Consider the following 24,722-nt stretch of genomic DNA (forward strand, 5'->3'; position numbering starts at 1 on the left):
AAATTCCTCCTCCTTTCACCGCCCTTCCAGAACCACGTCCACTGGCGGGACATGAACCCTTGGTTCCCAGGCTGCCACGCAATGGTGCCATCAGGGGTCCTTGCTACACTGGAACAGTTGTCCCCTCTTCCCTTCCTTCCCCCACCATGATCCATCTGATGATTACACTAAAGTGAAACTAAGACATATTCCTTAATATAAATGTCAAGCTTTATCACCTTTTTTGACTAAGTGTAATATGTTACCTATTAATAAAACTGTCTCATACAGTTTATATTCCATAGAAAAATATATGGGGAAGAGATTTCTTTACCCCCACTTTTAAAATTTTATTAACACTTGTTTCTATTTAAAATACTTATGTACTTTTCTGTAGCTTTTAAAAACTGTTTTTACTCTGCAAACATATTATTTCCAAAGCGTGCCCTGTTGGGAAAAAACATACATCGTGGTTGAGCACTGGAATCCTGAGCTCATTAATAGTATTAGAGCTATTATCCAGAAGCATGTATTAATTTCTCTTAATTTTCTTTACATGGGATTCCTAGAAACATGCAGAAGCACATCATGGGAATGTGCCCCATTTTAAAATGCAGAAATTGAAAAATAAGCCATGCCATTCATTCCTAAGCTGCCTGGGGTGCTGTGTTTGGGCCTCACACACTCCGGAGATGTTGGATTGTAGGGGACCACCTCGGCTTATCCTGCCATGTGCTCTCAGACCAACCTGGGGGTGGGACCGGGTCTCGGCAGACAGGGAGAAAAGCAGATAAGGCTTTGCCTTCCTCCTGACCAAAAAATGAATCAGCTGTTATATGAAAGTTCTATGGAAACAGAGGGAGGGGTAACCTGTGTTGAAATTTCCGCAGATGTCAAGCTGAAACAGAAATGATAGTGGGTAATAGCCTTGTTTTCCCAAGAGATACAGCCACTTTGGAATGTCAGATTAGGACTGTTACCAACTCCACTGGCGAGACAGCTTGAATTACTTGCTAATGGATGCAGTATTTGAGAGGTGCATATGGTTATTTATAGAGAAGGCAAATAAATGTCCTTGATGTCATTAAGGTTCATAACTATGGTTCTTGTTTACCAAATGATCATTCAATTTCTCTACTTCAAAAAAAAAATACTGTCAACAAATGCAGAGGTTATATAAAGGATCTGCTTACTAGAGGTTGCTTCGTGTAAAGAAAAAGCATCTGTGTGACTTTCCAAGTAATAGATGAAGCAATCTCTTTTCATGACTTCATCCCACAGACACTCTGAGTTTAGTACAGACACAGCCACCAAATAGGTGGCTACCCACAGCCACCTCAGTTCTATGTGCAGGGGCTTCATCACATAGCTAAGTACATGCTACATGCTACATGCTAAGTACATGCTACAGCTACTAATTATACCTATTACATGGAAGACAAGAAATATTCTGCATGAGGAATGTGATTCTTTAAGCAGCTTAAACAAACTTTAACTTTCCCACAGCTGTTTAATGATTATCAACTTGTATTGTGGTCAAAATAAATGAAAGCAAAAATAATGTAATAGCCCATTTGTAATTTTATAGGATTATCTAGATCCCTGACCTCTTTTATACATTGCTTGTCATTTGGAGTAATAGTGAAGGAATGAGATCTTTTCTCATTTGACCTGATAGTCATGTTTCCTTTCTTACTGTCTTATCCCAATTACCAAAAAAAAAAAGTGTATAGTTCCCTAAATTTAAGTTAGAAATAAACTGATAATCGAGTCAGGAAGAGAATATTGTCACTTCTTTCCACATTAGTTTCAAAGGTAGACTGAGGATAAATTTAAATTCTTTCTTTATCCATATTGCAAAAGTAACTCCAATGAAAAAAAAAAAACTTCATGTTCTGATTCATGCAATCCCCCAAAATCTGGTTAAAGGCCAAAATAAAAGAAAGGGAATATATGCCAATACTTTGGCCAAGAATTTGAACGTGATGAATTTTGAAAAACATTCAGATTCCAGGGGAAATAGTCAGTGGTGGAAATTATAGCACAAATTTACAAGTGATATAAATAATATGAGGGGTTTTTTTCTCTTACAGCATGAGAAAACAGCCAAAAGAAAGGCCAGCACCTGAAGAACTGATGGTAAGTGAATTTTTTTAGTTTACATCAAGGTTCTCCAGTTATATATCTATGCTTAACATTCTGTTAAAGGACCAGAATGGAACTGAAAACGTCCATAGGCTCTAGAGAGACAACATTATTTACAGCATTATTGGGTAGGTGTACTTGAAGCTCATAACCTCAAATAATAGTTTTCACTTTTTAAAACCCCACCATCATTTTAAAACTTACTGTATAACTCTTTTCATTGGCCTCACACTGGAGGGTCACAGGTCCATCTGGGTTACTCCTTGTCCTCATTTGCTATTACAGCCTCTCAGTAACAGAGATGATAGTCAGTGTACTAAGTTTGCAGTGCAATCCTACATGAAGATCTGAATGTGGTGTGGAGTCCTCTTGGATTCGTGTAGAATGAAATTAGATTGGCTGCAAAAGATCAAGTTAATGTGAATCTTTGGTCTTTTCTCAGAAAGAGCCAGCCACAGGCTGCTGGTGCTGTGTTCTCAGCTCCAGGACTGCTTTCTTTGATTGCAAATGACAGTTTTAGTCAAGCAGGGAGAGGAGCAGAAACACTTCCTTACAATTCCCAAATGGTCATTTATTTTGGCAGATTGCACAAGCTGTTAGAATAATGTTAGGATCGAGCATTAGTAAATAGTAATTATAGTCTACTCTTTCTAACGTTTTGTATACCATGTATAGCTTTACATTATTGCAGTCACAGAAAATTCCAACCAATTTCTTGTCACCGCTTTAAACAATAAGCATTTTACAGATACTAGTTTTCATCCTCTGTATTCCATTCTAATAAACACACTAAGCACCCAACCCTCTTCTGTATAATACACATTTCATCCTGAAATATAAAACAACAGTACTCCTCCCTTTTGCATCTAAGTGTTTGCCAGGAAGGTGGTTTCCCTCTTCCTCTTACCCCTGGAGCAAAATCTCAGTTGTCAGGGTAGTTTCAACTTAAAGTTCACCTCTAAAACCTCTACAGTTTATAACCACGCAGGTTTCATGTCTGGAATCAACTGGTCTTTTGGTGGGAGGAGCAGGGGTTCCCTTTGATGGTTGGGAAATTCTTGCAGTTAGTCACGTTTGAGAAAACTTGGAACAGGTTCTAGAGATGGAGACTCCATTTACCTTGTACATTATTATGCTATGGCTGGATAGCTCAGCTATTAAAACAAAGAAATAGGGTTTCATAAAACATATCTGTTTGTAAATGCATGTTTCAGTGCTGCAATGAGTTGGCCACTTATAAATAAAGCATCTGCAGATCGTACGTACACCCATAAATACATATGGATGTATGCCTTGGTAAGGATCACAACTCCAGGGTGGCAAGTCATAAAGATAAGGCTAAAGGGTGGGTGAGTATTCTCAGTGCCTTGGAAGTCTGTGTGCGCGCGCAGGTGGGCAGAGAGACAAGGGATAGCGCATTTTGGTTTCGATACATCTCTTTAACTATATACCCTTGTGTGTACTGTGCCACATTTTAAATTAATAAATATCAATAAAATACAATGAAAAATTTAGTCACAGGAAGCACCTTCCCGTACTTAATTTAACATTCTTTCTAGTACTGTTCACGGTTTGATTTAAATGAATTCATTCCCTTAGGTATAACAATAGTGAAGCACCCCATGGTTATGGACCGGCCCAGTGAGGGGGCAGGAAACAGCGGAGTGTGTGCGAGGCTCCTGTGGCCAGGAGGTTTGAGCCCTGCCTACTTTGGGCCAAAATATGAGACCCAATAGGGAGTGGGAGAGCCAGTGGGCTGTCCCTGGCCTGAGGAACCTGTCACATCCCAGGGACCCAATCTCAAGGAACCAGTCTCTTTATTCCTTCCAGCATATTAATGGCTTTAATTTTTCCTTTTCCCTCTCTGCTTACAACCTATTTGATGGTGCTCCCATCTGGAAGCCGAGAGCGTCCTCTGGAATGCGTGAACTGTAGAGCCCATTTGTCACTGTGGGTGAGGGCCTGCCTTTCACAAAAAAAAGCAGTTTATCTCCCAAGCGCAGTTAACTCCAGCAGGCAGGAGTACCGGCGTGGTCTGCCCAGCTGGGGCCGCACCAGCTGTGAGGCCTGCAGGATTGAGGCTTCCCTATAGGCCTGCATTTTCCAAATCAAAGGAAGAAAATCAGGGATGGGATCAGTGGAAATACTGAGAGTTAGCTGTTCACCATCAGGGAGCTCTCAAATGAAGAGCATGTGGCCACTGGTGAACCCAAGCCCCAGCCTGAGTAATCAGAGAAGAGGGGCTGGCCACGCACATAGTGGGCACCCAAGCAAAATCCTTTTATTTGGTGGGGTCACCTTATCTCCAGAATACCCAGGTCTTAAATCATCATCTTTGCAATTTTTGCCTTGTCAGTCTTTAAGATGAAATATAAAAAACTCCAGTTTAGACTCTTGAGGTCATTAAAATCCTAGTGTTCAGAACTTATTTTGTTGTTGAGCTATTTCAGTCTCTATTTGTGTGGTTGTTCCTAAGATGGTTATCAGTTTTTATGTTCTAAGTGGAAGTATTTTAAAGCTGGACCAAGAAATTGCCTTAACACTTAAATTTTGGGGAGGCCAGGGTCTGCATGAGCCAGTACACTTCTCTGGCATATACTCTTTAAACTACATAAATAATTCTCTCTAAAGTTTAATCATCAGCATCCACATCATCTTGGGAAATCTCAGAACCAGGTACACAGTTGAATTCAGCAGATATTTATAGACCGTTATGTGCAGAGTCCTGTGCTAGACTCAGCAGCAGAGAGAAGGAAGAGTAAGCCACAGGCATGCAGCCCTGCAGGGGATACAGCAAGTAACTAGGTAAAGTCACTGCTATAAAAGAAGGGCAGAGTTCTGTGGGGATCCTTTTGGGGGAGATGGGGAGAAGCTACATGGAGAAGGTAGCATTTGAAGAGGACCTTTGGAGGATGGATTGGATTTAATAGAGAGTTTTCAAGGGGACGTTTCAGGCAAAGGAAACAGGTTGGGCAAAGCCTGAGGGTGTAGGGATCCCAGACCTCTTCAGAGCAGTGTGAAACCTCTAGTGCCTGCTATAGAAATCCCTTTGGTACTGGCCTCATGAAGTCCCAAACCCACAAAGGTGGAGTTCAAATAGGCAACACATTCACCCCTAGCTGGGCAACCTGTTAAGAAATTCCATTTCTTATAGAAGGAACCCTAGTGTCCAGGCCTGAGAATGTTGACCTGACATAGAAGCAGCTCACCGCTATACACATAAGCCTTTTTTATTGTGTGAACCTCCCGTTCAAGTGCAGGAAAGTCCTTCATCCTTGGGGAAGACTGACCTTTCTTCAGTTCTTTAGGAACTGAAAAATTGCAAAAACCAGAAGTCAGCTTTAAAAGCAACAAAGGAGAAGCCATGCAGGCAGCCAAGAACATTCGGCATGCCAACACAACCAGACAGGAACTCACACACACTCCTGCTCGGAGGATACCGATTTCACTATCAAAACACCCGTTTTGAGTTCTTTCAAATCACAGCAAAGACCTATGTCAGTGCCGCCCCAGCTCTGTGACCTAGGACCGAAACACTTAGGAAGAAGTTTCCAGGTTGCCGAAACTGTGGAGGTGGCAGACAGAATGTCCTGCAGGCTTCAGACAACCAAGCAAGGACGTCAGGGCTTTAAGGGCGGAGGGGGGGGGGGGGGAGCGGGGGCGGGGCCGGGGGGGGTGTGAATGGGCTGCAGCTTCTGTCAGTCACAAAGGATTGGTGAGACAGCAGCAAGACGAGAACATGAAAATGCAAAGATGGTGGAGAAATTTTCTCAAAATGTTAATAATCAGATTGAGCTATTGTATAAATCAGGAGTCAGCTTTAAACCCAATAAAATAAAGTAAAAACATAAAAATCAGACCCCTAAACTCAGGGATGAAAGAGACAGCCTGAGATTGAGACGGAGCCGTTCAAGTCTGGCTTTGCTATTCAAATATATGTTTAAGTATTTTTAAATAAAAGGGATAATGGTGAGAAACATTATTGAATAGACCGTTTACTTGTGTAAACCACAGAGAATTCCTGGAGCAGAAATCATCTTCTCAGGCTCCTGTGCAGCTCGGGTCTGCCCATGACTTGGCAAGGAAGGCCTCCGCACGTCCCTTCCCTTGTCAGCCCCCGCCCACCCCCTCCCCACTCCTGTGTCTTCCTCTGCAAAAGGAAGGGGATGGACTAGATCAGCAGTCTACAGCCTAGAGCCTGTGGCTTCAGGAAGTCTGTTAGAGCCCCTGAAATTACGTCCAAAATCATGTATGCATGCAGGGATTTGCATTTTTTTGTGTGAAAAGAGGAATTCATGGCTGTCATTCGTCTTTCAAAGGGGACCGTGACCCTGAATGATTGTTAAACTCCCTCGCTACCTTCCCATTCTGTTAGTGCTGTGCAGCCAGGACCAGACAAGCAGCTCCAGAGGGAGGCATTCACTCAGAGGGTGCTTGCTGGGAGTGGGGGAGGGGAGGGAAAGGCCCTCCCCCTGGGACTCAGCAGGGCTTCCCACCAGCTGTCAGGCAGCCCTTTAACCTCCCAGCCTATCCTGAATGTGGGCCTTGACTCCAGCAGGGAGGGTGCAGGCTGCGGGCACCTCTGCAGTTACAGTTTGGGTTCAGAGTGCTGCAGATCCTTCTATGCATTTAGAGTATTTCCAGAAGCTTTCCATGTCTAAGCTCTATTTAATGGAATCTATGCATAGGAAGTAATCAGGTCAGAAGCAGCAGCATCCCGGTTTGAGATCAATCGCTGGCTAATACTTTATCTAGGCCACTTTATTATCTCATGCTGATCCGACTCCCATTCTCCTCCTCCTTTGTAGTGTGCACTTCGGCTGTGGTAAAAGTACGGATCACATACATATTAAAAACATATACCCATTCTATCTGTATGTAAATGCGTGAGGCACAGCTGGATATTGCAGAGGAGTTTGATTTACTAATAGTTATTATCTGTTCTAGCTGTTCAGTGGCAGAGAGAATTTCAGAGAAACAAGCTGGCGCAGAAATTGTCTTTATGCTATTACTATACTGCTTTAGTAATTGTTTAAAAACATGGGTTTTCTCCTTAGGTTCTAATAATGCCTGCTATTTTGTGCATTTCCTTGTACATTCCAGAGCAGGGCTTCCTCGTTTAGCATTTCCTCAGGTTTGGTTTTCGATTCAGGCCCCTAAGAAGAAACACAGGACTGCAGTTTGCAATTGAAATTTGACATTTTGCTTAGGAGGCAAGTAAATAGTGGCCCTGGAAATACAGGAAGCAGGTGTGGGTGTTGGGGAAGGGGTGTCAGTTATGATCAAAATAGTGCTTTTAGGTTTAGATTTTTTTTCCCTTCATCTAAAGCACGGCAGCTGCAAACTTGAAGGCCTCTCGTTTCTCAGAGAAGGCTTCATGTATAAGCGGTGGTATTGTTTGGGGGCTAATAAACACCAAACTGCTCCAGAAAAATCTGTTTAAACCTTTAATTACTTGCAAAGAGATGTTAACTTGTTTAACTCCTCTAAATTAAATTTTCACTGGTAGCTTTTCTGCTTATCCAAATCTGCCTCTAATTACATTTTCAGATTGTTTGGTTGGTCTCTTGGTTAATCAAGGTATGTGATAAATTGGGCATCTGCATGGTTCCTTTTAAAAACTAGGGAAATCACCACATTAGATTTTTGTCTCCAGCACTCAAAATTCCAGTGTAGCTTTTAGGTGTACACCACGTGGCTTTGCTTACCATTTTTAGAACCCAACCTTTGATCACTGTGAACGGCAAAATGCACTGGACAATTAAAGAGACAATTTGCAGGCTATTGCAATAGGGAGGATGTGTATTAATATGGGCTGTCTCCAAGAAAAGGGAGGGGCCGAGGTTTTAGCGGCAGGTGAACAAGGAAGTCCTTGGCCAGGCTTGAGGAAGTTGCAGAAGGGACAAGGAAGGGATGGAAAAGGGTCTTTGTGAGAGCAGGGTTGTCCTTTGTGGCTAACAGAGTGGGGCGATTTCTCCCCTGTTGCTTTCCGGAAGCACAGGGCTCTCGTAAAGTTCAGCCTTATCACCACATTCTACTGAATGGATCAGAGATGAGTTTCAGTTTATTTTGATCCAGGGCTTACGTGTGTCTTAAACACAAATAGGAGGAAGGGCTTATTTCAGCAGACCCCTCGCATAGTGCTCATGCACCACTCTGCTTGCAATCTAAGCTTTTAAGGTATTAGTACCGATTTAATAAGCAATTCTGAACTTGGTTGTAGTTCACTACATTTAGCTATTGCCTGTGTCATACAGACTATGTTTTAAAAGAGACCCTTGGGGCCAGATTCATGTGTGTCTGGCCACCCGTTCTTGCAGTCATCATTTTTGCTTTTGGTTATTCATTTGGAGGTGCAAATCAGCTCATTAGCTAAGGCACCCAGAATTTGCAGGGAGAAACCCTGGTTGGGGTTGTAACTTCACCTAAAATCCCCTTCCATCACAAAAAGCACCACAGAAACCTTGGACAACCATGTAATGATTTTTTTTTTAAGTTCCAAAGGCCATTAAAATCATCTGTTTGTGTCTGCTTATAAATAGGAATCCACTAGTAAGAAGTTGATTTTAGCTTTTTAATTGCACGTAATTACAATAGCAGAACCACTGTCTGGATGCTGGAGATCGCACTAAATCAGACAGCTTTAATTTGAATTTTTGATGACACGTTAACACTTCAGCAAGAACAGAGAGATTATAACCCCAGAAAACAAGCTTTGTTTTTCCATAGACATGACTGCTTAATCTTTTCACAAGACTTTAGCAGAGAAATATATATGTGTGAGTGTTTATATACATGCACATAGCAAGAGAGATACAGATAGATAAAATCTGTCACTCCTTGCTCATGCTGATCTAACAGCTTTAATTTCCCAGTTAAGGATAACTTTTTTCCTCTATCAGTCAAGTCAGATCTCTTAATGTGGTGACGATTTGCCTGTTGAAGATTGCAGCTTTTTGAACTCCTGCCTGCAATGCTTCTTTCTTGTTTTACTGGGCTGACTGTCATCTTCCCAGCAACGTGGTTCAAGGCGCAATGAGGCTATGTAGCCGTGACCGCCAGAGTAGTTTGGTCATCTTGGATGCAGTCAAGTGGCTATGTTGGGCTGCCCGTTAGTGGCAGGCCACACACAGCGGGCCAGGCCAGGTCCTTGAAGTACATGAGTTCCTCACGTGACACCACTCAGCTCATCAGCAGGTTCTGTTATTCGGGCAGTGGCCTCAGCTCCCAGTGCCCTCCTCTCCTGTCTTTGAAGGTCTCCATCCTCCTCCAGTGGCTTTTAGCCATGCTTTCCCTCCGCAGTGCTTACTATCTTCGCTGGAGCGCTCCAAAATGTATTGCCCCTAACTTGGAACAGTACATAAATTACGTATTCTTCTTGTTTGCACAAGTTGGTCTGTGTAGTACAATGGTTCTGAACCCCTGCAACTTACGAGAATCATCTGAGTGGGTTAAAAAGAGAAAGAAAGAAAAAAGCCTGAATTCGAACCAAGATCAAGAAAACTCTGGCATTTGGTCAGGGAGCAAGTGCTGTTTTATTTTTTTAAAGCTCTCCAGATGATTATAAGGAGCAGCCAGAGGTGAAACTCACTGGTTTAATGCCTTTTGTGTCCAACTAGAGTGTAAGTTCCTTGAAGGAGGATCATGATCTTATAACTCAGTGCCTAGCTTGGTCCTATGCTGCCGTCATTCAGGCAAGGTCTCTGATCTAATTAAAAGAGAAATCACTATGGATTACTCTTTGCATGTGCCACTCTCTCTAGTCTAATTCGATAAATCACTGTACGAGACATTGAACAGATAAGCAAAACATGTCCATTGTTCTCCAAGTTTTCACACAGTAAAGTTGAGTGAGGAAACTGACCCGGAACAAGCAATCCCTGGACATTGTGATATAAAGTCAGTCTAAATTAGAATGTCTGTCCTGGAACACATGGTATGGGCAGAGGTTTTTGTTTGACTCCCTGCTATGAGGGGTCATCTGGGTAAAATAATTTGGTGCTAAAATAAAGGAATTTCTAGGATGTTGCAGTGTTTATAGGGATAATATTCAAGGCATTTAACAACCGGGACAGGATGGGCGAGACCTATCAGAATGAGCACCAGGGTTTGGCCATCCCACCCCGGAAGTAGAGGAAGAGCAAGAAAGTGTTAAGCAGGTGTTGCTCGGCAGCACTTGTGATCTTTGGCCCGTGTTCTGACCACCTGAGAATCACATTGACAGTGAATTCCAATCAGAACGTCATCAGGGCCAAGACAAGAGGAGATCACCTGGCCAGCACTGTTTTTCCTTGGTTAGACTGATGTCAAGAGACCCATGTCTTTATCCACGTACCAAGCTGCATGCCACCCCGCCCCCAGCTCTCGGGAATAATGGGTTAAGTGGAAAAAGAGCAGAGACATTTAGCCATTTGGGGGGGAAATATAAAAGGATCTTGAAGCCTGGTCTCGGTGATTTGGGAATTGCTGTTGAAGGCAGCGAATTTGTTTGCCTGTGAGTGCCCTCCAATAAATAGATGCAATTCTTATCAATAATTAATGAGTCTAACCAGGAATTTCAAGGTCTGGAAAAATATTAGGAGCCTCCTATTTACAGTTGTAACCAGCTGGATTTGTTCAATGGATTGTTTGCTTTTTAATTTGTAGCAGTTTTAAGAGACCTTTGGGGTTTGGGAGTCTTGTGGTTTCAGTGAGGCTTTTTGTAGATACCTAGTTATTTCGGGGGCCAATTCTACCTGCAGGTGATTTGAGGTTTGGTTGGCCTTTCAGAGACATTTGGGCCTTCTGTCCTCTATTTAATTTTCAAGATAAGAATTAAACATTAGGCCTTGGTCTACCGAGAGACATTCGGTTGAGCGTGGACTAGTTTCTTTCCAGTACCCTGGTTTACCGTTTCTCTGTTCTCTCAATATAAATGGTCGCTGATTCTGAAGTAGAGTAGGTACCATTCGTTTATTCGTGCAAAGGTTCCCTGAACACAAATAAAAATGGAATTTTCAAATGTAACCCGATTAACTCTTAATTGTATACCAATACCCTGTGTGTCTCAGCTCCCTCAGAAGACCTCTGAATGGGCCTGCATCTCTTTTTAAACTTGGGGGGAGGAGGGATTCAATTAATAGCAGGACATTCTAATTGTGGGATTGGTGTGGAGTTGACAAAAAATTTGTGTAAGGAGGGTACATTTTTCCACTTAAGAGGGCTGTGCGAAACATTTTTAATTGGATTTTCATGGTGATTGACAGCATTTGATTATGACAGTAACTTTATTTGGCTGGACTGCTTTAGCCTCTTGTTCAGGTTTTTCCATCAAAGCTCCTTTTTATCCTGCGAATCCCCAGTGGAGCAGCAGTCATTGTGGAAGAGCCTTTTAGCACCTTTGTTGTAGGCGTCCCTGCTGATGATTGGGCCCAGCTGGTAGTAGATAAGAAAATGCTCCTTTCACAAAGAGGCAGTGTCTCCCGCCTCTGCGGTTTCAATAATTTTAAGAGCCCCCCAAACCTGTTGAGGATTAGAAGTAGCTTTAGATGTGAAATGAGTGTTAAGTATTAGTAATCGGGAGATTAGGGCCCCAGGGACAATGAGAGATAAACAACTGCAATTAAGGCAAATCTGCCGATGTAAACAAAATTTAGCAGAAACAGATGCCCTAACCATTTTGGGGGATTGATTTGAGGGCACAGAGGAATCGATTTTTGTCTTGTTTACACTTTCAGACCCCTGCGATATACTGAAAGGCTAAATATCTCATACAGCCTGATTTTAGTTAATTTTTTTCCAGCGCCTCACAGTAGGCGCCTGTCTTCTCGCAGTGACCAGGCCTGAGTTTATTCAGCATTCACAGGGAGCAGCTAATTGTCTATGAAGGGCCCCCGTGTTTAAATGGGCTTGACAGGAATTTAAATTTTGTTTCAATCAACCCCTGTGCTCACAGCCTGCTCCAGTTTCTAATTTTTAAATTAAACATGATTTTTTTTAAGCCATAGCTTTGCCTCTGGAATACTCTCACTCTGACTCTCTGAAGGCAAATGAGCAGCCCTGGAATGCTGGGGGATGTAAGGCCCGAGGCACCCGCCCCAGGCTGCAAAGTTCTTTGTCCAGGAGGAGCTTCTCTGAACCCTGCCAGGGAGGTCAGCAGGGCTTGGCTAGGCCCATCGTCCTCCCTGCCTTTGGAAATGGCCCCCTTTCCAGCTCTCCTGTGCAGGCAGCAGGGCCACATCATCTGGAAAGTGGGTTAAGCACCAGAGGAAGGCATAAGGATAGCTTTTAGAGAGCTGGCTAAATTATAACCCACTGCACGTCTGGTACAGATTTGTATTTCAGACATCTTTTCTATACATGTGAGGTCAGAAAGAACCTGCTTTGGGCATACAAACGCACATGTCAGCATGCACGCACCATTTTCTTGGATGAGTGTCTGCTCTGTGCAAAGCATCCTGCCTGATACTGAGCAAGCAGAATGTCAGCCAGAGTCCTGACCTCAGCCAGCTTACAGGCGAGCAAGGAAGATGTAAACAACCCAGCACAGGATCGAATGTGCGAATCGCCAAGAGCCCCCTCACCCATTCCTGCCCCCCTCCACCTGCCCCTCCAACCTCACAGCCCGCCTTACATGCACCCTGCGCTCTGACCTTCTCAGGCCCCCTGCACAAAGTCTCATGTGGCCATGACTTTGTGCTGTTTCCTCATGTCCACACAGTGAGTTCCTGTGGTTTCAGTCATTTTAAGAGCCCCTAAACCTGTTGAGATTAGAAGAAGCTTTAGATGTAAAATGAGTCTTAGCTGGCACAGCCTCCAGGAAGCTTTCTCAGGCCTGCTTCTGTAGGGTTGATGAATTCCTATTGTACTGCATGTCATCCTTCCTCCTGGCAAGTATCTCTGTTAGTGCACTTTTCACACTTTGTGGCAGTAATTTGCTTACATAACTGGCAACAGTCCATGAACAAGACCCCCAGTTCTTGGAGGACCAGTTCCTGTCTTACTGTCTGTCTTGTGTCCTCAGCACCTCTCCTAGTCCCTAGCCCCAAGTAGAATGCTCAGTAAATAGTCATGGAATTGAAATGAAATCAATTAAGTCGGATGAATTCTGAAGAAGGCAGCAAGATTTCTTCCAGCGAGGGTTTTCTGGGGAGGCTTTATGAATGGGGTAACAAGCCAAGCCTCACAGAACATTTGGGTATTTATGGGAATATATAACTTTCTGCACACAATGTGAAACACATTTTAGATCATAAGGAAAAGTATCAGACCCTCTAACATCCACACTAGCCAAAATCCATACAGCTTATTTTCCCAGAATTTACTTGAAAGAAATTGGAGTAACAGTTGCATGCAACTTGGAGCTGCAGATAAATTCAGAAAGACTTCTGTTCTTTAACCTTAAAAAAAAATAAATTTATTAAAGAGAGAAATTAAACATGATATTTGTTAAACTCATGAGTTTACAGAGTTCTTTCATATAAGTTATCTCATTTAACTTTCATACAAACACTATAAGGATTATTCTTATTCCCATTTTATGGATGCATTAAACTGGGGCTCAGAGAAGCTAATTAACTAAACCTGGAGTCATACAGCCAGGAAGAACACAGGCCCATTCTACACTAAATCAAAGCTGTATCTCTTGGTGCATAGTGGGCAGGGGTTGATATTGTGGTTATGAGAATTTCAGCTAAGTTAAACTATTTCTTGCAATCAAAAATGAAACTAAATACAAACACTCCACAAAGAACCAGGCTTTCAGCAGTTTGTGCTTATGAAGCCAAGATGCCCCTCCGGGATGATTGCTCAACTAATTCCCATTGGTACCCTCTACCTTGGCTGCATCGCACATGTGCAGAGCCATGGTTAAGGCAGAGAGCTCCTGAGTAGACACAGCGGCAGGAGCCTGGGTGATGCTCGTACCACAGTGCAGACAAGCCAAACGGGGAGAGAAAGTGATCACCAGCAGTTTGCCCTGGTCTGTTAGTTGGTTACCTGAGGGGAAGCTGTGAGAATTTGTGGGTTACTGTTTTTTGGTTTTGTCAACCTGCAGCAAAAACTGAGGGTGTAATGTGTTCTGCAGTTTATCTGGCCACAAAATTTCTCTCCTTTCTAGTGCTACTATCATGGTCATAGACATGAGCAACTTGCAATTGGTGCTGTTCCTCAACTGTGGGAGAAACTTCTTTTAACTAAGTAAGCTTTTCTGAGCACATTCTATGTGCAGAGTATACTGCTAGGTGCTATAGCAGAGTGCTACTCAAATACACCCCACAGACTAGTGGTAGCATCTGAACTATTTCTTAAACACAAGGTAAAGAGTTTGTGCTAGAATATAAGTCAAGCTTGTCTGAAAGCATTATGTTTAATTCCTTTGATACCTGTTTATAGCAAAACCTTCTCAGTGAAGGAAGCTGTGTGTTGATTTACATTGTGGCATAGCTCCTGATCTCATTGCAAACCCCTAGTAAGCCGTCCTCAGGCCACCTACCTGAACTGCACAGCTACAGTGAACATGGAGGCTGATCAGACACTAATCTTGCCCTCCAGCAGCTTATAGTGTGATGAGGAAGGGAGGCTTTTATTTAACCATTGCATCCCCTGCAGCTGGCATGATATAGGGCAACAAGAAGCTAGCTAGTCAGTAATCTGTGTTGAACAGATGATCAAAAAGAACTAAATGAAAAGGCAACCTACTGAACGGGAAAAAACATTTGCAAACCTGTATCTAATAAGGGGTTAATATCCAAAATATATAAGAACTCATACAACTCAGTAGCAAAAAAAACAAAAATCCAATTGAAAAATGGGAAAAGGACCTAAATAGACATTTTTCTGAAGAAGATTCATGACAGGCCAATACGTACATAAAAAAGGTGCTCACTATCACTAACCATAAGAGAAATGCACATCAAAACTACAGTGAGATATCATCTCATGCCTGTTGGAATGGCTGTCATCAAAAAGATAACAAATGGCCAGTGGATGTAGAAAAAAGGAAACGCTTATGCACTGTTAGTGGGAATGTAAACTAGTGCAGCCACTATGGAAAACAGTATGGAGGTTCCTCAAGAAATTAAAAGTAGAATTACTGTATGATCTAGCTATTCTACTTCTGGGAATATATCTGAAGGAAATGAAAACACTATGTTGAATAGGTATCTGCACTTCCATGTTCGTAGCAGCATTATTTACAGTAGCCAAGATATGGAAACAGCTTAAGTATCATCAATAAATGAATGGACAAAGAAGTGGTGGTATATATATACACAATGGAATATTATTTAGCCATTAAAAAAAAGTCTTGCCATGAGCAGCAACATGGATGGACCTTGAGGGCATTACACTAAATGAAAAAAATAAGACAAAAAGATGAATACTGTTTGATCTCACTTATATGCGGGATCTTAAAAAAAAATAGACTCAGATAAAAGACTTGTGGTTATCAGAGGCAGTGGGTAACAGGAGTGGGGATTAGATGAAGGTGGTGAAGGTAGTTAAAAGCTACAAACTTCCAGTTATAAAATAAATATTAGGGCTATAATGTACAACATGATGACCATAGTTCACACACTGCTATATGGTTTATTTTAAAGTTCTTAAGAGGGTAAATCCTAGTTCTCATCACAAGGAGGTAAACTTTTTTTTTTCTTTTCCTTTTCTTTTGTATCTAAATGAGATGATAGATGTTAACTAATCCTATTGTGGTTTATCATTTCACAGTATATCTGAGTCATTATGCTGCACACATAAAACTTAGACACAGTGCTGTATTTCAATTATATCTCAGTGAAACTGGAGAAGAAACAAAGAACTATGTGAAATAGAGGCCAAACTGGTGAGTGCCTTAGGAGACAGGTGAACAAAGTAGTCAGGTCACACAGAATAGGGAGCCAGATGGAGACCAGGGCCCATCAGGAAAACAGCAGGGACACAGAGGCTGGGAAGAGGCCCATAGGTATCCGTGACCATCATGTTCATCCAGGAATAGGAGCAGCAGGTGCACAGGCAGGGAGCCGTGACCTTGCTCACTTCTGTGACCATGACAGTGGAACAGGAAGGGGGACAAGCTGTAAGGACACGCCCTGTCCTCATGTGTGACATCTGGAGAGGCTCAAGATGGGCTCTGGATCTTGAAAATGTGTCTTACCATGAATGTGAAGACAAGAACAACATGGTAGCCTGTAAAGAGTGGTGATCTGGGTGTCAGAAGATACAAGTGTAGGCTCTGTCTCTGAGTAACTGCAATTAACAATTACTTACCTTATGTGAGCCTCAGCCTCTTCATGTATAAAATGGGAGTCATGATACCAACTTTGAAGGGTTTTCTAAGTAAGAGTTTATGAAAGTATGTTTGTAAACTGTGAAGTGCTGGGCATATGTGGAACACTAAGTCGTTGAGCCTCTTTGGATCATGATTTTCTCATCTGTCTGATATTCCTGGGCATTTCCAACCAGTAGCCTCGTCGCAGACAAATGTGTTTAATGGAGCTTAATGTCACTTAGAACAAAGTTTATGTATGTTGGATGTCTGCAGTTTGTGTCCAATAAATTGCTAGTTTCTTAAGGGTGGACAGACCTCTGTGGGTTTCCTCCCCAGGCATTAAAAAGCCTTAACACTTGTGTCTATTCTGTATTGTGATATAATGAGTTATAGGAAATAACATATTTGGTCATGCATTTGACCAAATATTTCTCAGGTATATTTGGTCTTCATCCACAGTTCCTAAAAGCATTGCAGTCTTAAAGGTGATATGGGTGTTTTGTGATGTTAACAAGAGACTTTTGGACCCCACCCAAGGCGGGGGGCTCGAGGTTGAATCAGCCAGTGGCCACTGATTTAGACATGACTCTGCAACGAGCCCTCACAGAAACCCCTGAGAAGAGCTTATAGCTTTCTGCTCTCTTGGACCCTGCTTCTCAGTCAGAGAGAGTTTCTATGCTTGGGGAACCAGAACACCTCCATGTGCCACCGAGCAAGCCCTGAGCTCCATGAGGATAGAGGCTCCTTCATTTGGGACCTTGCCCTGTGTATCTCTGTTAACTTGCATCCTTTATAGTATCCTTTATTAAACTGGTAAACGTTAAGTGTTTTCCTGAGTCCTGTGAGCTGCTCTAGCAAACTAATCGAACCTAAGGAGGAGGTCGTGGGAACCTCCACTCTGTAGCCCCCAGTAGGTCAGAAGCCCCAGGAGCAGCCTGGGGCTTGTGACCAGTGTCTGGAGTGGGGGGTGGAGGGCAGCCTCGTAGGACGGAGCCCTTAACCTGGGGAGTCTGGGGCTATCTCCAGGCAGATAGTGTCAGAATTGAGTTCTCCAACACCCCGCTGGTGTTCGAGAATTGCTTGGAGTTATGTGTGGGAAGACACCCTCCCACATACTTACACACATTGGAATCAGGTCCGGGAACCCAAACGGAGCTATACTACTATTACTGTTGTGTATTATACTATTATGTTGTTGTATGTGAAAGAACAAACACATCTCACTATTATCAGTAAAATGTAATGAGCATCTTACTGGAGGGAATTATTGTGAAACAGTCGGCTAATCCCCAAGTATTTGTTGTCTGTGTCTGCAAGGTGCTACTGTAGGTTCAAAAAGAATGTAAGAAACATCCATGTCCCAAAGAGCAGACTAGACACACCCACAGGAGGCTTTAAAGAAGGCAGGATGGGCTGTGTGCTGCTGGCTTGCACGGTGTGAATGCTCAGGGAGGGCAACCGAGGGGCTCAGCGGTCAGCAAGGCAGCTCATCTCCAGCTGTACCTACAGGATTCAGAATTTGTCTGATTACAGGAATTTGAAAGTGGTGAATCAGCAGAGAGCCATCTTCTCCCATCCCCCCACCCCTCCTTTACCAGCTGCTCTACTTCAGGCATGTCACTGACCCTCTCTCCGCCCCAGGTTCCTTACTATAGGAATGGGGTCTCACAAAGCAGGCAAGTTACGTGAGAGAAAATTACTTGACACATACCCCATGGTGTCTGGGATCAAATAAGTGCTCAGTAAATGGTGACCGTTGTTGTTATCATCATCACCGCTAATAACAAGAGGGAAGGTATTTCGGGAAAAAGAAGCAGCACCAGCTGAGACTGGAGGAAACTGGATAGTGAGAAACCCTCTCTGGCCAAAGCAGAGGAGACGGTGGAGATGAAGTGAGCAGAGTTAGCTGCGCGGGCTGGGCCAGATCTGGGAGCGTGCTGCACACCGGCGAGGAGTGCGGGCCAGGAACCTGGTGCTGGGTCTTCAGCAGGGCAGTGGCTGGGTGAGGCTCCACCACTGGCAAATGGGGCCCACAGGACTGATCTCTGCCGGTTCTACCTGGACCAGCCTCTCTGGCTGGAACTGATTTATGAACATTCTAACCCTCTGGCCCTTTCTGAAATTCTGTGAAGGTCTCCAGCCAAAAGGATAGGAAACCGAGTGCAGAGCCTGTAGCTTCTTGGCAACATGTCATTTGTCTCTCTTTACATCTTCCTTTCAGCGTCCTTTCTGTCACTACCAGGGAAAATCATTAGTATGCTAATCTACCTAGCCATCATTGTAACACTGACCTTCGCTAACCTGCCTTTGCAATTTCAGGAACTATGTCTGACTTCTCTAAAAGTAACCTTAAATTGTAGTCTTGTAAGAATTCCAGAGCTGTATCCTACACTCCTTCTTCTAATGAGGTTATGACCAAATGCTCATTATAATTGCTTTAGACTCCTTTTAATTTTCAAGCTTATTAATCATAAGAAGAGTTATTTAAAATTGCATAAATTAATCTTAGATTAAAAGCCCATCAAAGCCTCGAAACAATTAAGAATAAGTAGGATTTCCCTGGGGCAGCAAGTTTTATTTTAATATTGTAGTCAGGTGGATATCAGAACCTTGAAGTATGGTAGTGATTAATGTATGCAAAATTTAAATGAGATTTTTTAAATGGCAAATCTAAATCACATATTGACCTAACGGTAGGCTTTAACTGCATTGTCTGTCATATATTTAAACTGTTTACTAATCAACATTTTAATTACAGCATGTGCTGGCGGGCCGTAGGACAAATAAAATCTAGCATTTTAAAATGTTGCTCTAAAGCCTATTATCCAAAAATCACAAGACTCTTATTGGGAAGCATGGATGACTGAGAAAAAAGAGAGCCAACTTTCCGCAGCAATGGAGAGATGTGTCACAGACGGTCCTGAGGTGTGGGGTGCATGGATACTTCCAGGCCCTTGCTCTCACCTTGTGATTCTGCTGGTCTGAGGCAGCTCCCTCTCCATGAAACTGCCCCTGGGTTTCCTTTGAAGTTGGTTCATGTTTCATTAGGGAAATACTTCCCTTCATGTGTTTGCGCCCTAGTTGCCGAGCGTTATTTACTTGAACAGTGTATAGCCCTGGGGTCCCTAAGCCCCCTCTCTTTTTGTGGTATAAAGATATTTCCAAAATTTTGACTCGACCTTGGCCAAAGTCAGCAGCCTTTTGTCTTGCCTTCCCCCCTGTATCTTCTATCACTGCCGCATTGGGCAAGCTGTCCCCCCAGGAAGGTGGCAACGGGCTGCATCTCTATGGGGAAAGAATTTCTCTTTTTTTGCAAATAATGTTTCATTACTGAAGATAGATGGGTAAGCAGGTCATCTTTAACAAATTATTTCACCCTGAAAAACTGCAGTTCCCGCTACATGGAGAGGGAATAACGGTGACAAACTGACTGTTTCTGCTTTTGTGAAAATCAGACAAGATGAAGCACATCAAGCACTTAGCATTTTGGTTATAAAATAAGACGTTGCCCAGTATGTGCTCCTGCCCTCAACATTTGTTTTCTAAAACTAGTTTTTAAATTATAGTTAAAAATTTAAATAGTACAGAAAGATGTACCATAAAAAGTCAGTGTCTTAGGGCTCCCAGCCCCACTCTGCAGAGTTAAGCACTGTTAATAGTAGCTTGAGTCTCCATCTAGAATTTTTAATGCTCTTGTTCTACACTTTCCTTTTTCATTTAATACATCTTTGAGATCTTCCCATGTCATACAAAGTACCCATTCTTTTTAATGGCTGCATGGTATTCCATAATATGGATGTACCATATTTATTTAAGCAAAACTCTGTTGTAGAACATTTTGACCATTTCTGGATCTTTGCTATTAAGACAGTGACCGTTTCTATCTGAATACATCTTTGTACACTGGATATGGGAATGCCAGTCCCCCCTCACCCCTTCTGGTGCTCTATTATCAGACTTTAATCTCTGTCAGTCTGATCACTGGTGAACGGTATCTAGCTGTTGTTTTAAATTGCTCTTTTATTAAGTGTGAAGCTGAATACTTTCATATGCCATTGGCCATTTGTAGTTCTTTCACATACTTTACCATTTTTCCTTTGGATAGGTTGTCTCTTCCTTCATCTTTTTGACCCTTGATTTCCCCATCAGAAAACAAGGAAAGTAGATTCACAATCTCCAAGGTCCCTTCTGCCCCTCTAGTCTGTGGGCCAAGCCCGAGGGTACTGTGGGTGGCTTTATGCTACCAGAGGTGCCTGTCTGCTTGTGACCCTGCCGAGCCAGCCTTGAGGTTACATAGCCAGTAGCTGGGGATCAACTGCAGGAGGCTTATTTTCTTCTTTTGTTCAGTTTTGTGTCTTCCTCTCTTAAGAAAGCAGGCTTGGAAATTATCAGACAGAGCTGGGATTGAACTTCCTTTATAAGCTGCCTGTAGACGTCAGGAATATTTATTTTCTCTATTTGTTTTAAGCCTGGGAAGACTGTGTGGTTTTCTCACCACTGTCCTGATGGAGCCCTGACCAGCAAGCGTGCAATGCCCCTAGCCCTAATGTGCCATTAATGATAGGTTAATGTACAGTATAATGTTTTTGGGACTACGGGTTCATTACACTTCTGAGTGTGAGGTCTTTCCACAGAGTGCCCAAGGTCCCATTGCATTATATCATGCAATAAAAATACCCTTTTCATATCACACACTAATAAACTGTATTTGAAATGCTGTCTGAGGACACTGCCGTCTTGTCTATAGGCTGTGCTCAAGTGCAACAGTTGGGAGGCCTATTTTCCATTTCATGTTTTAGTTACACAGAATTCTGGACCCAGGAAAGTCTGCTCATTCTTGTTTTAAATGGGGGAGTGAGCTGGGTCTTGGGGTCTGAGGCTCAGAGAAAGGGCTTCTCAGTGAGTGGTGAGGGTCCTTAATACATGGAGAGCAAGGCCCCGAATAGTCTACTACCCATCCACCCCCACATGTGCAGCTGTCAGGAGAACTGGTCTAGTGTCTTGCCCGCTTAGCACTGAACCTCTGTCAGATGTTCTAAAAGTTTCCTTAGGAAAGAAGTAGCACAAGTGCTGTCAAGTTCGGGCCACTGATAGGCACAACCACAGAACTGTCCCCATGGTAAGCTCCCCGCTAGGAAGTCCACACACAGCCTTCCTGTGAGGTCGATGCTCTTCTTATTTCATGGAAGACAGAGTTCACAGAGCTGGGGGAAAGCCGCACTGTTGAGTGTGAGGTCCCCAGGCTCCCAGGAAGCCGGGGAGAATCACCTGCCGCTGCAGAAAGCCCTCACACCGAGCTTGGGTCACCCGAGAGGGAGGTGCAGCCGGGCTGGGGCAGGCAGCCTCTTCCCGAAGCACATGGTCTTGGCGCCCCTGGTAGTTTACTCGTAGCTTCCTGTGAGTTGGTATAATCAGATGGTTCTCCTCTCAGCAGTTAGCTGGCACAGAGATGATTGTGAAGCTTGGGACCCTGGGGAAAGGAGGCTCTTCTACATCAAGGAGGAGGAGGGCAGCAAATGTAGGGAAGGGGCACAGACTGGGACTGGAGGGCTTTGAGTCCCCTACTTCATGCTTTTATCCAGGGCAGACAGTGGCGCCTGTACTTCGGGGAGGGGGTGGAGGTGGGGGTGTTTCTACCAGTTAGAGATGTGGGGAGACCGTAACACATGAGGCCCAAGACCCTGGGTCAAGCTGGCCTGAGGCTTCAGCCTCTAGCACAGTCCTTACAGCCTCACAGCTCTGGCGTCCTTGTAAACAGATGAGTAGCCACTTGCGGCGGGGCTGGAGAGGGTATGAAATGATGTACACGGCACAGGGTAGGTGCTCACGACTGCCAGCTATTATGTTGCTGTTATTACCGTCTTACAGTTAAAGGCACAGGCTTTGGAGCTGATGCCCAGTTGAATTCCCAGTTCTCCCGAGCCGAATCACTTAACTCTGAATCTAGTTTTCGAATCTGCAACTTGGAGATAATAACATTAATGCTGGGGTGGTTGTGATGCTGGAATTACATGGCGAGCATGAGAGCACTTTAGAATGAAAAAACCCAAACCCAAGTGCTGTTATCCCTAAATACATACTTTTTTTCTCTCCAAATCAACATATTCAAATTGGATTGCCTTTGAATAAATAAAAAAATTTTTATAATAAATTTTTTAAAACCTCACTGCAAAGCCCATAAGGCAGCTGTTAAAAAGATGCACTGATCTGTCCCCCTTGCCATCAAGGAGCATGTGGCGACAGAAATGTAGACCTACAGTGGCACAAAGCATGTGAGAGGGCAGTCGCATTGAAATGTCTTCATAAGAGCAGGGCAGTGGGGTAGAGACAGCGTCTGCGCTCGCCTGAGCTGAGGAGAACCAGCACCTACCCGAGGGGGAAGAGGGGGAAAGTGTTGCTGAAAACAATGGTTGAAAGATGGAAGGACCGTGTTGAAGGATTAGTTGGTGGGGGGAGCCAAAGGATGGAAAGAAAAAATCAGAGGTTGCTGAATTGTCCTGCAAAAGGCAGAACCTTCTGGCTCTAGGCAAAGTCCCCTTAATTGTTAGGAGAAGAGTATTTAAGTTTCAAGGATAATTAGTTTTTCCTTTAAGGAAAAGTTATAGAGTTGAACTAAACCTTTTGTTTTGAGATGTGGGGACTTTAGAGCACTTACATGAACCTCTCAGGGGTTAAATCTGTCTGTAGAGCTCCCAGGACTTGAAAAATGTTACCCTGTATCAAGAAAACCAGAAGTGACAGGTTCATTTAAAAAGCCTGGTTTGTCATTGTTTATCTAATTTTCAGAGTTGACACACAAAATTAGACCAGCTGACACTCACTCTCTGACCGTCTCCCTGGCTCATTTCCCTGGTCCTTTCCTACCTGACCTTTGCAAGTACGAAATGCTCCAAACCCCAAAATATAAAACTTCCCACTGAGTTTCCAAGTTGCCCTGCATTCATTCCAAGATTCTGTCATAGGATGTCATCCCTAATGTTATTAAAAACACAAGATGAGGTTATAAATCTGCTGTGAGGTATATTTTTCCCCTCCACTTTGACCATAAATCTTAGAAGTAATCAAACTCTCTGCAGCGGAAGCCAAGATAAACTTGGGCCCTGAGTGGCCCCATATGTCCTTACTGAATTCGTAGGGTCTGAGGGCTCCTCTGCCCCATGACATCACACGGCTGCAGAAAGGCATCTGGGCCCGGGAAGAGCTTTTACCATGTTTAATACTGACGTTCTGAAACTCGTAGGGAGGCACGTCTTTTATTCAGCACCATTGATGAATGAGCTGCTCCACGTCAGGCAATTATCCACATAACTGAAGCTTATTCTTTATAAAGTCAAACTTTAAAATAAGATGATAGGCAAGAGGTTATCTTAAGTGTATTTAACGTGTCCTTATCCTCTTAAACAGATGATGTGCGTCAGGGTTTACTTTCTTAAAAATTTCTCTTTGATCATCATTATAAACACTGTCTATTTGCTGAGCCTTACTACACCAGCGTCTCCTGGTATTAACATGTGTAGGGCCATTTGCCCCTGTACTGGCCGATCCCCAAGCTGGTTTTATTTTGTTATAGGGTGTTGCTGATAGATGTCGTCTTACTGCTGTACTTACTCTCCTAACAGCCCTCCCGTTTTCCTCTTCCATTTGGCTCTTTTGTACTTTAGATTCAGAAACCAGGTACTAAGCTTATTAGCATTAGGCATAAAATACACCAAAATTACCTTGAATAGAGGCTTGAGGGACTGGCTAAGAATAAGTGCTCAAGTTTTAGTTTAAATTCCAGATTCTTCTTCTTAGATAAGGGTGTCAAATTATAGTGACTTGTCAGTATGTACAGTGCCACTACAATGAACAACAGCCTGTTTTGCTAACCTGGAAACATACTTCTTGATAACATGGCATATAAACGTCCAAGTTTGAAATAATATGACCACTTGGGTCTTGAACCAATAATTAGCATAGACTTCAAGTTGGTGAAGTTATTTTCTCAGGGGACCAGAGCAACCATGGATGTACCAAGGGCAGTCCTTCGGCTCTAAAGATGTAAACCAGATAGAAACCCAGGCACGTGGAAGCCTCTACATATGTTCAATAATAAATGTGATTAAATTAAAGCTCCTTTGTAAACTAGAGCATAACTACCAACAGAAGCAAGCTTGCGTCTCAGTAGCTGCCCTTAACAGTGAAAGCAGACTTGAGTCAGCCGGGGAGGCGGCCAACTTATTTGTGACCAGTTGAAGTGTGTCCCCTCAGTCATTCACTGTGCGCATGACCAACGACACCACCTCAGAAAACAGGCCCCATGTTCACCACCACAGAAAACAACCATTTCAGGCTTCCGTACATTTCATTTTCT

The 24,722-nt window shown here is 43.2% G+C and overlaps 1 protein-coding gene across 14 annotated transcripts in view; it reads left to right on the top strand.

Moving 5' to 3' along the window:
* Positions 1 to 24,722, top strand: part of MAP2K5 (mitogen-activated protein kinase kinase 5) — a 257,633-nt gene that overhangs the window by 219,081 nt on the left and 13,830 nt on the right. For all 14 annotated transcript variants that reach the window (XM_036932271.2, XM_036932274.2, XM_036932272.2 and 11 more), the window contains one exon: positions 2,073 to 2,118. In XM_036932271.2, coding sequence (XP_036788166.1) covers positions 2,073 to 2,108 — 36 coding nt within the window. In that variant the 3' untranslated portion in view covers positions 2,109 to 2,118. The remainder of the gene's footprint in view (positions 1 to 2,072; positions 2,119 to 24,722) is intronic.

The sequence above is a fragment of the Manis pentadactyla genome, chromosome 11 (assembly GCF_030020395.1).
Source record: "Manis pentadactyla isolate mManPen7 chromosome 11, mManPen7.hap1, whole genome shotgun sequence".
In the NCBI taxonomy this organism is placed as follows: Eukaryota; Metazoa; Chordata; class Mammalia; order Pholidota; family Manidae; genus Manis; species Manis pentadactyla.